Below are 11,832 nucleotides of genomic sequence, written 5' to 3' on the forward strand. Positions count from 1 at the left end.
AGAGTTCCGAGAATTCAAACAGAGCTTTTAATTTTGGAACCTGGTGCATTTCTCGGAGCTCCGAGAATGTTCTCGGAGTTCCGAGCTCGGAGCTCCGAGATTGGTTTCCAGCAAACAGTGTTGAACTTGTAAAATTCATATCTCCCTCATTTCTCGTCGGATTTTGACGTTCCTATACTCTACGGATATGACAAAAATGAGAGCTATCTGTTAAAAATATTTTAAAAAATATTTAAAAATGTTTTAAATAAGTTTTGATAGGATTTACGTGCTGGTCCAGGTTGTTGCTTCGGAACTCTGTTTTGTTCATTCTTGTGTTGAATGCCATATGGGTCCCAACATGTTGGTACACCACCATGGCCATTCACTTATCCATTTAAGTCCTTAAAGGGTGTGTTAGTCTCTTTGAAAAACATATTTTAGGGGTTTAAACAATGTGCCTTGACAAGAGAATATGCAAGAGAGATAGGAATACATTCTACCCTTTCTATCACTCTCTTGAACTCTTCTTTTGAGCTGTGATCTTCTATGGTTGAGCTTCCATGCTTGACATCTTCAAGTTGTGGTACAAGCTCCTTGGTCCTTTGCATTAGGTTCTTGATCCTCCACCTTTGGCCTTCATGAACTTCCTTTGTTTGTTCAATGCTTTGAGATGGTTGATGATGAGCTTCTCCTTGGTACTTCCAAGGTGTGATTGGTCCAAGTATGTTCCAAGCTCATTTGCCATTGTGTTTGGTTCATCTTCAAGCATAGGCCAACAAGGTGCGTGCTAGTACGATTTCACTTGTGTAGGACCTGTCTAAAGCACAACACTCAAGGCAAATGATTGGTCCATAAACAACTAATCAATTTGCGTTTGTTAATCATCAAAATAAGATGATTGATTGTACCCATGGGGAACCCTTGGGCTTACAATAGCTAAAAATGATTAGGAAAACATGACCTTTACTAAGGCGAAACTCAAAGAAATTTGATGAAATCCTGGGGGCATTGGCCCCTTTAAATAAGTAAACCCAAAAATTCTACTTATATTCTGAAAAATTGCAAAACTGAATTCCAAATTCCAATGAGGATTGAATTTTTTCTGAAAAACTGATCAAGGACCTTAGCTCGAAAGGGGGCGTTCAAGCTTCTCTTATCTTTATTTGATCAGAATAGCCCATCTCAATCTTAGATTTTTGTTCGACGTCTTTTATGACTTGGGAAACCAAGTTGTAAAAGATGCCACTAGTATGATTTTACTTTCATAACAAGATTCATAAGAGCGCAAAACGCAAGGGTTCAACTAAAGGTTTCCATTTCAAAGAAATGCTCGAGGTTACAAAGCCTTTACGAATACAAGAAAATGGGTTCTGCTCAAAGCATTCTTCTTTTCGAACTTTGCGATAACATTCTGAATAAACATGAAAAGTTGTCCCTTCTGAACTCTGCTCTGCTCAGCTTTGTCCGCAGGAGATGCAACTTCTTACTTTTAAAGCTTATCACCCCAGCCTCCAGAGAAGTAAAGGATAAACTTGACCTTAAAGACCTGACTTTGACCTGACAATGAAAGATTTTGACATACAATAAACGAGACTTTGACAAATGACAGACGAAAGCTTTGACAAATGCACAACATAGACTCTAAAAGAGACTGAATCTGCTTCTTAAATTGATAAATGTTTAAGGTGGTAACAGTCTACCGCTCTTAGAATCTTTTGCATACTGTATCTAAAAGTGTTTCATTCCTCTTTTCGGTATTTCAATCATGGTTATTACCTCCTTTGGATTACTTAGTTTTAACCACTTTAACTTGAAGAAGTATCGAAAGAAATTATGCTGGCGCTTACTCAGACTCTGAAGTAATGCTAAAAATGGAAGTACAATCGGCTTTCAAAGCTTTGTCCTCTGTGAAATCACTGCCATGACTGAATTGCCCCTTTTAGGGTTTCGATTCAGCGAACCGCACGCCTTAATTTTTGCCTGGACTGTCTGCCCTTGCAGCTTTTCCATCATTTTTCTTTTCTCTCTTTTTTTTATTTCTCTACAAACCTGGGCCAATAAAACCAGAAGGACTTTTAGGTAGGCTTGGGTTCAAACAGGTTAACATTTGGTAAGTTTTGAGCAATTAGACCGAATCTGGACCCTCCACACTACCTACGTATCCCCAAAGAAATTGGGAATCAGGTCCCGCGTAGTTCGAGGTTAATATCTTTTATGACGGAAGTCATAAAAGATGCCCCTGGTTTAAGTTTGATAAAGAGGTTTTGCTTTTGGCTCAAAGGAGTTTAGCAAGAAGGGTTTTCATTTTTGAAATCCAGGTTATTGGCTTAAAAAGCTCAAATCGTCCAAAGATGGCCTTCTAGTGTTTTAGGCGTAATATTTCTTTAACTGATCCAGGTTTGTAGGTTCTGTTAATTTTTCTCCATTTTCATTGAGGAGTCTTACGGCTTTTCCATACAGGACTTCATCGACAATATAAGGAGCAGACCAATTTGGAAGAAACTTCCCTCTCGGATCAAATACCGGTGCCCTATAAGACTTCAAGACAAGATCTTCTGGTTTCAAATCTCGGACACGAACCTTCTTATTTAATGCCCTTTCAATCCGCCTTTGATACCCCTGGATATGATACAGAGCTCGTAGCCTCTTCTCATCTATCATCTGCAGTTCCTGATGTCTGGCCTTCGCCCATTCAGATTCTGGAAAGCTCGCCTCTATCATCACTCTTAGAGATGGGATTCTGAGTTCAACAGGCAAAACCGCTTCCATTCCATATACTAAAGAATACGGAGTGACACCTGTGGAAGATCTGATCGACGTCCTATAAGCCCACAAAGCATAAGGAAGCTTGTTTGACCAGTCTTTGTAAGTTTCTATCATCTTCCTGATGATTACCTTGATGTTCTTGTTTGCTGCTTCGACGGCTCCATTCGTTTGCGGCCTATAAGGAGACGACTTGTGATGCTTTATTTTAAACTCTTCACACAAGTGCGCTACTTCCTTCTTGAAATGAGAACTATTATCTGAGATTAACTCATGAGGTACTCCATATCTGCAAATAATGTTTGTACGGATAAACTTTGCAACGGAGGTAGAGGTCAAAGAAGTATAAAAAGCAGCTTCAATCCACTTCGTAAAGTAGTCGATGGCAACCAAAATATACTCATGTCCGCTGGATGACTTCAGAAATACTTTTCCAATGATATCTATTCCCCATACTGAAAACGGCCAAGGCGAAGTGAGAGAATGCAACTCTGAGGGAGGTACATGAATAAGATTTGCGTAAACTTGACATTTATGGCACTTCTTTACAAAGGCGAAACAATCTGCTTCCATTGTAGGCCAATAGAATCCAAGTCTAAGGATCTTTCTAGATAATATCTTCCCGTTCATATGAGGTCCACAAACACTTTCATGAGTATGCTCGATAAGCTCGGCTGCTTTGTCTTCATCAACACACAAAAGCTGGATCCCATCGAAAGATCTGCGATATAACTGCCCACCACAAATAACAAAATTGGCAGCTAATCTCTGAAGGGTTCTGCGCTCTTTCCCAGAAGCCTCAGGTGGATGCCCTTCACCAGATATGAGATTCCTGATGTCTGTATACCAGGGCTTTCCATCTGGACACCTGGCTGCTATTTCGATAACGTTCACATGCACTGGCTCCCATTACAATCGTACTGTATGCGGCTGGACCTCCATTGTTGCTTAAATGTCTAACATAGAAGCCAGTGTAGCCAAAGCATCAGCAAAATGATTCTTTGTTCTGTACAAGTGAGTAAATGTAATACTCCTTAACTTCTTGACCAAAGATTCCAAATATGCATTATACGGGATCAATCTATCTTCCCGAGTCTTCCATTTTCCATTAGTCTGGCAAATGATCAAGATGGAATCTCCAAACACATCAATATCTTGAATCTGCAAAGCTAAGGTCGCCTCCAGTCCTGCAATACAAGCTTCATACTCTGCCATGTTGTTGGTGCACTCAAACTGCAACTTGATAGATATAGGAATATACTCCTTCTGAGGGGATACGAGTACTGCTCCTACTCCCTGACCCTGGTTATTGACTGCACCATCAAAATACATCGTCCATCTGGTATTTGGAGTATCTTCTTCAACATCCATAATCTCTTCATCAGGAAATTCAGCCTTCAGGAATGCGTTCTCTTCCACAGGGGAATCAGCTAAATGTTCTGCGATGACCCGCCCTTTAACAGACTTTTGAGTGACATGAGTAATGTCGAACTCAGATAACAATAACAACCACCTTGCGGTTCTTCCAGTAAGAGCAGGCTTCTCAAACAAATACTTCAACGGATCCATCCATGAAAGCAGAAGTACCTTGCTTGATAACAAATAATGTCTGAGCCTCTGAGTTGCCCAAACTAATGCTAGACAGGTCTTCTCCAAGATTGTATATTTCACTTCGTATTCTAGCATCTTCTTGCTGATGTAGTATACAGGCCTCTCCTTCTTAGACCCTGAATCTTGCTGAGCAAGCATACAACCCATCGATGTATCCGTGATGGACAAATACAACAACAATGGCTGACCCAGGATGACAGGAGATAAAACGGGAGGTAAGGACAACCACTGCTTGATCTTTTCAAAAGCCACCTGGCATTCTTCGGTCCATTTCTTCGATGAATTCTTCTTCAGAAGCTTGAAAATAGGCTCACATGTTGTAGTCAGATGAGCTATAAACCGTTTCAGATACTGAACTTTTCCGTGAAAACCTCGGATCTGCTTTTCGGTCTTCGGCGGTTCCATCTCCTGAATCGCTTTGATTTTCTGAGGATCTACTTCAATTCCCCTTTCGCTCACCATGAATCCAAGCAGCTTTCTTGAAGTAACCCCGAATACACACTTGCTGGGGTTCAGACAAAGCTGATACTGTCTGATTCTTTCAAAGAATTTTCTTGAAGCGACAGTATGCTCCGGTAGAGTCTTTCCCTTGACGATCATATCATCTACATAGACTTCGACTTCTTTGTGGATCATATCATGAAGAAGAGTAGTCGCAGCTCTCTGATAAGTAGCACCTGCATTCTTCAACCCAAAAGGCATTACTCTGTAACAGTAAGTTCCCTACTGGGTAGTAAACGCTGTCTTGATCATATCTTCCGGCGCCATCTTAATCTGATTATATCCCGAAAACCCATCCATAAAAGATAACAGAGCATGACCAGATGTATTGTCCACCAGAATATCAATGTTCGGAAGCGGGAAATCGTCCTTCGGACTTGCCTTGTTGAGGTCCCTGAAGTCTACACACATCCTGACCTTTCCGTCCTTTTTGGGCACCGGCACTATATTCGCTAGCTATTCTGGATATTCAACAACTTGAATGAATTTTACTTCCAATAGCTTTTTAACTTCATCATGAACTTTTAACTCCCATTCTGTTTTAAGTTTTCGGAGTTTTTGCTTCTTTGGCTTTGTGCCAGGGATTAGAGGCAATCGATGCTGGACAATGTCTTCGCTCAATCCCGGGATGTCATCATAAGACCAAGCAAAAACCTCCTTGAACTCCTTAAGTAAAGTGATTAATTCCTCACGCTCTTCGGGAGATAAAGTTTTGCCAATTCATATTTCCCGAATTAAGGTTTCGTCACCAATATTTACGGTTTCAATTTCCTCTTCAAGCGGTCTTGCTCGGCGACTCTCCTCTTGTTGAATCATATGTTTGATTTCAAGGGGAGTTTCGTCGGCATCCTCATCAGAGGGGGAATCTTGATTATCATTATTAATATTATCAGTTTTAAGAGCAGATTCAGTACTTGAAATGGAAACAGGGGAAACATAAACATGAATGTATGTAAAAGAGTCTTTCATTTTATTCATAGAATTAGTTACATCAAGAATGGAATAGCCCACAGCAGGCATTGTATTGGACTCTAACGATGTATTCACAGACTCAACAGACAATTCAACATTGAACTCAACCAACTCCGGCATATGTGCAGTTGAAGAAATAAACTCATCATCTAAAGTATTCTTGGACTCGACCTTATTAGAAAGAGACTCGTCACCAACTCCGGAACCAGATCCGACTTCTACGGTACCTGAATCAAAAGAATCGTTAGAATAAACAAACTCAATATCAGACTGGGAAGTAGACGTATACTTAGAGACTACTGACTCTTTTGAGGAAACGGGACTATACTGGAAGATTACTCGAGGTAAAACCTGGGAGGTCCAGTTGGTCAAGGGTCCCTCGGCTGGGGTGATTAACTCTACGGGGTTCAGAATGAAGGCATCTCTGCCTATCACTGCCACCTCTTATGCTTCAGTCTCACTGCCAACCACTGCTGCCACTGGATATTCAATCTGAAACATGCCATTCAGACAGCCTGGCTCAAAAACATCGGCCCAATCAGTTTCCGGTGCTACCTTAGTAATCCGCGCACTCATTGGCTCTTCTGATAACTCTAGGTCAAAGAAAATTTCAAAGCCTGGAAACCTCTGCCCTGTCACATCATCAGTCCACGGTTCAGCAAACCCGTAAAATGGAAAATTTGCCCCCTCTTTTCTAAAAATGCCGTTTCTGATCAAACTGATCGGCCCCATAGGCAATTCTAAATCACAGCGGCGACACCCGGCCCATTTCAGCATGTATCTCTTCATTTCCTTGACCTCCTGCTCGGTCGGCTATATCCCAGGCCAAAGAGACCATTGAAAGTTCTAAACACAGGCCACTCAGTAGGGCCTTGAGGATATTTGCCCAGCCCTGCGCCTGGAATATAACCTTGTTTACGGATCATCCTGACTACATTCAAGTTGGTGCTAGTCAAGAAGAAAACTTCTTCGCCCATGGCTTCTTCCATGGATATGACCGACACCAGTGAAAAACCTGTTAAACTGACATCAGTTTCTGAAAATCCGATATAGGGGGTCCCAAGTTATAATAGAAATGGCAACTATGAGGAGGGAGAATACGGTTGTTTAAGAAAAATAGAATTTACCAATTTGAAAAACTTAAACCGATTAAGAGATCAAAAAACAATATTTAGCATACAAGTTAAATCTAATGGTGCAATGCAAATGAAAGAGCAAAGAGATAGAAAGAGTGCACCCGAGATTTAAAGTGGTTCGGTCCTCAAACCCGAGGCCTACTCCACTCCACCAACCAAACCCGTTGATGGCTTCACTATTTGATCTTCTTAACCTTGGCGAAGATCGGTGCCAATTACAATTGCTTTAACCCTGGTGGCAATCCTCACCACGGAGAAAAAGGGCTCCGCTTCTCCGAATACTCGCCCGAATACAAATCTTGAAAGATGAAAGAAAGAACTAAAAAATCCCTTCACAAGGGTTACAAAAGATGTACAATTGAGAGCCTATGATCCAAATCCTAGAGTTGGTGATGAGAGGCACAATTGAAGCTTGATTCACTCTTGGGTATTCAAATGAAGTTTAAGAGTGTTGGGATTGATATTTTGTATGTTTAGAACACCCATATTTATAGGAAAAACAAAATATGACCGTTCAGTGGCATTACGGTAATTCCAGCAAAATTCCAAACGGCTCTTTTTCAGACCGTTGGAGTGTTCTCGGAGTTCCGAGAAAAAATCTCGGAGTTCCGAGAAGCCACACAGAAATTGGAAAAAGTCTACTGGACCATTTCTCGGAGTTCCGAGAATAATTCTCGGAGTTCCGAGAATTCTCGGAGTTCCGAGAAAAACTCTCGGAGTTCCGAGAAGCCTATGCAGAGCAGATTTTCAATTCTGTTTTTGGGCTTCCAGTTCTCAACCAAGATGGGATTGCTATGAGGGTTCCAAGGTGTTGAAACTCCACAAATACAATCACTTGTTTATTTAGGGTGTGTGAGATTACTTTAATTATGCCTCTAAAAACCTAATCTAGGTTTGGATCAATTACATTTAAGAAATGGTCTTCAATATTAATTTCTTCATGTCTTCAAGTCTTCATGACTTCTTGCTTGATGACTTTGGCCTTCCAATTAGTGGTCCAATGTGGGCTTCTTGGCCTTCAATCCAAGCATCCTTGATCTTACTTTATCAAGATCTACAACTTAGACAATCAAACACATTAGTGATAAATGATCACTTGTGTATTGGAATCATCAAAACAAGATGGGAATGCCAAGGTAAAAACCATTGGGCTTACAGTTTCCTTCCCAGCTACGAGCTCCTGCAAAATCTGTCCAACCTCTAAATCTGGGTCACCCTTTACAGTCACTACTCTGCCGTTATGGATAAACTTCAATTTCTGATGAAGGGTAGAGGGGATAACTCCGACCTTATGCAGCAAAGGTCGACCCAATAACAGTAAGAAAGAAGCTTTAATGTTCAATACTTGAAATTCTATGTCAAAGTCTTCTCCCCCAATCTGGATTTCAGTGGCCAGGGTTCCGATGACATCTCGCAGGGTGCCATCATATGATAATATACCCTGCTCTGAGGGAATAAAATCTCCAGGCCCAAAGCCCAAAGTCGCAGCAGTACTCAGTGGACAAATATTCAGAGCGGACCCATTGTCGACTAGTACTTCGGGTACCCTTTTCTTGTTGCAGATTACAGTAATTTTGAGTGAACGGGCGTGGTCGCTTCCCTCAGGAGGTAAATCATTGTCTGTGAAAGATATTGCCTTGGAAGTCCTAGTCACAGCGACTAGGCTTACTAACTCATCGGGAGTAATCTCAGTTGGCACCTGAGCAGCATTCAACTCTTTGAGTACAACCTTCCTGTGCTTAGACGAAGACATAAGTAGACCCCAAATGGAAACGTTCGCTTGGGTCTTCTTCAGCTGCTTCAGCAAATTAACTTCTTCCTCATCTGCACTCGGCCTATTCTGCCCCTGATTCTCAGCTGCTCTTACTGCTTCTGCAGGGTTTTCTACTCTCAACTCTGCGGGCTTGAACACACGGCCACCCCTGGTAACATGACGAAGCTCGTCACACTGATCTTCCAATAGAAGTAAATCGTCTGCATCCATTCTCAGAACATACGGAGTTTCATTCATCTCTTCTGCATCCATTCTCAGAACATAAGGAGTTTCCTTTTCTGCCTCAACATCCTCACATCGAAGGACATATGGAGAGGACGCCTCTGCCAAACCGGTATTCCCCCTCCAGAGGGCATTAGACCTCTCTCTTTCCATCTCTTCGATCTCTTCAGGATCAAACCTTAGGATATAAGGTTCGTCATAAGTGATTACACAAATGAGAGCGGATGGATCAAGAACTGGCTCCTCGACAAAAATGGCGTTCGTCGTAGGAGGAGGAATAGCACGATGATTAGGAAGGGGATTCTGAGTTACATTGGGCCTTTCCACCTCAAGCTTTCCCTTCTCTAACATAGTCTGGAGTGCATGCTTTAAGGCAAGACATCTTTCAGTGAGATGACCCGAATTTCTGTGGTATTCACAATACTGGTCTAATATCCAGTATGGAGGCAACGGGTTAGGTACTGGCCTAATATCAGGTAGTCTGATTTTCTTATCCCTTATCAACTTTTTCAGAATCATAGGTAAAGGGTAAGAGAGTGGATCAAAGTGTCTCTGAGGTTTCTGCTCCACCGGTGCTGGCGTTGGCTTTGCCACCTCTGCTACAGTCCTGGCTGCTGGGCGAACATAGTTCACGTGGTCCACTTCTTTCTGTACAACCACGGGTCTCTTTCCTTCTCTGATGTCCGATGGGAGCCTGGCCTTCAGACCCTTAGCTATTGCATCCTCAGTCCTCGTCCCAGTTTTAATCAGATGGTCAAAATCGGTGTAGTGCTGAGGGGACATGAAATGGAAATACTGCGGCGACAAACCCTTAATCACCAGCTTGATCTGATCTTCTTCTGATAGCCTCTTGCTTAGTTGGGCAAACTTTCGACGCCAACGACAGATGAAAAAGGTAAAGGTCTCCAGAGGACCTTGCTTTAACTGTTTGAGGTCCCTCTTGGTAACCTCTTTCCCTTCCTCCATAGAAAACTGCTCTACAAATTTGTTGGAGATGCTTTGCAAGGTCTTCACTTCTTCGGGTTTCCGAAGCAGAAATCACTTCTTTGCGACCCCAGTAAGAGACATTGGAAAGACCCTAGCCATTTGCTCGGGAGCTAGCCCATACTGCTGTGACATCTCAATAAACCACCTCATATGATTCCGGTGACACCCAGTCCCATCATATTTGTCATAATCGGGGGTTTTGAATTTAGGGGGCAAGGTGACCCCATGAGACATTATCAGCTCGGATATATCGAACTGCTTCGGGCCCTGATGCTTCAAACTTTCCATCTCTCTTGTCAGCTTCTCCAATTGATCAGCTACCTGCTTTTTCTTATTATACCGGGCCATATCTGGAATGCAATATTCTTCAGCGTACTGCTCTTCTTCTAGGTCGACGTCTACCTGTGGAATGAAAGGACGGTTCAAGTTTGCAGGGCTCAGATTTGCAGGTATAACGGGAGGGGGTTGAACCGCATGTGCTCTAGAAGTAGAGACCTTTTCATTAGACTGGGCTTTCATTTGGGCCATCTCTTCTTTCATAGAGGCCATATCCTGGGTAAGATTCACCATCATCTCTTGAATTTTAGCTAACGCGTCATTGGGTTCGGCCATTTGGACAGATTCTAGGGATTCAGATGACTCAGATAAAGAGGGTGCAGATTGCTCAGGTAAGGTTAGCGGTTCAAATTGACGAATGAGTCTAGATGTGGTTGACTGTCTAGACCACGCAGGTTGACTGACACTTGAGGGAGCGATGTTTGCTCGATTTTAGAATCCTGAATTAGAAATTAACATACTAAATTAAAACGATAACAATCGAGATAAAGTATTCTGTACCAATAAAGATAAGAGAAAATCATGAATACTATTCCATTGATCAATATTCAAACTGTAGTTAAAATCAAAACATTAATCCTTGTTAACAATTGGATGAAAGTAACTATTTACAATGAAATTTGAAGAAATTAAAATGACAATTTCACGAAAATGAATCTTCAAAGCTCTTCGATCCGAGCTCTCTTGCCCACGAGCTTTCCCGGCAATTCCCCACATCAGACCTTAGATGTTAAGGCAAATCTCTTCTCTACGACCTTGTTTCTCCAAGCAGCTACAATGGTATTGATGAGATCAAGAGACAGCTTTTCGCAAGGGGGAGGTGTTACAAATCCGGGAGGACATGGATTTCCCGTGATCTGGTAAAGCAAACTAGTGGGTGCATAAAAGGTTGACTTGTCCAAACCCATAAGATACACAAAGGGATATGGGTAAGTGCTAGTGATAACGTGTAAGCAAGAATGACTCACGCAACAAAATTGACTTTCCTCCACGTGCTGTAACCAGTTACACCACTCATCAATGGATTGCGGTTGGTTAGCCATTGGTTGCCAAGACGGGAAATTTTTCAGGGTGTACTTGCCGCGGCTTTTTGGCTGGAGGATAGTGAGTTTTTCACAAAGCCATACGTATAACAATTTGACACACCCATAGAAACTATTTTGAACCTTTTGATGGTCAATACGGTCTAGTCCAGAAAAGGTTTCTGCCAGCATAATGGGAACATGATTCCTTCCTTTGTTGATTTGGTCTACTACACCAAGCAAAGCCAACGGGGCAGCACGGGAGTCTCCACGAATGACATGACGCGCAAGAACTCCAAAGATTAAGGCATTACGCCGACAAGTCTGAAAATGGGAGTTAGCAAGGTCAATGCTCTTTGAAAAAAGTTTAATGAGATCATAAACTTCCACGTATGTGCCCTTGAAACAAGGTAGAGCATCAACAGTATCATTTTGAATAGTTCACAGAAGAGGGAAGGGGAGTACATGCTTGAAGGTCGAATCCAAAGTCCTTCAGGTGGGATTTCTAACAGAGCGCACCAATCTT

General features: G+C 42.1%; 1 protein-coding gene across 1 annotated transcript; it reads right to left on the reverse strand.

The window, feature by feature from the left end:
• Nucleotides 1–6,574: 6,574 nt before the first annotated feature.
• LOC143891762 (uncharacterized) lies at nt 6,575–9,927 on the reverse strand. Its single transcript, XM_077396297.1, has 2 exons — nt 8,122–9,927; nt 6,575–6,727 (listed from the first exon to the last, which is right to left on the reverse strand). Exons 1-2 carry the CDS (start codon nt 9,925–9,927, stop codon nt 6,575–6,577), a joined length of 1,959 nt encoding a protein of 652 aa, XP_077252412.1.
• Between the last annotated feature and the right edge of the window lie 1,905 nt (nt 9,928–11,832).

This window comes from Tasmannia lanceolata, unplaced genomic scaffold, assembly GCF_043159265.1.
Source record: "Tasmannia lanceolata isolate RefF3 unplaced genomic scaffold, GAP_Taslan_0.1 ptg000002l, whole genome shotgun sequence".
Taxonomy (NCBI): domain Eukaryota; kingdom Viridiplantae; phylum Streptophyta; class Magnoliopsida; order Canellales; family Winteraceae; genus Tasmannia; species Tasmannia lanceolata.

Coding starts and splice junctions, on each gene's coding strand:
- LOC143891762 (XM_077396297.1), bottom strand. CDS start 9,927: ATGGAGGAAGGGAAAGAGGTTACCAAGAGGGACCTCAAACAGTTAAAG. Junction 6,728..8,121: donor TCGTAGCTGGGAAGGAAACT/GTAAGCCCAATG, acceptor GTTATATTCCAG/GCGCAGGGCTGGGCAAATAT.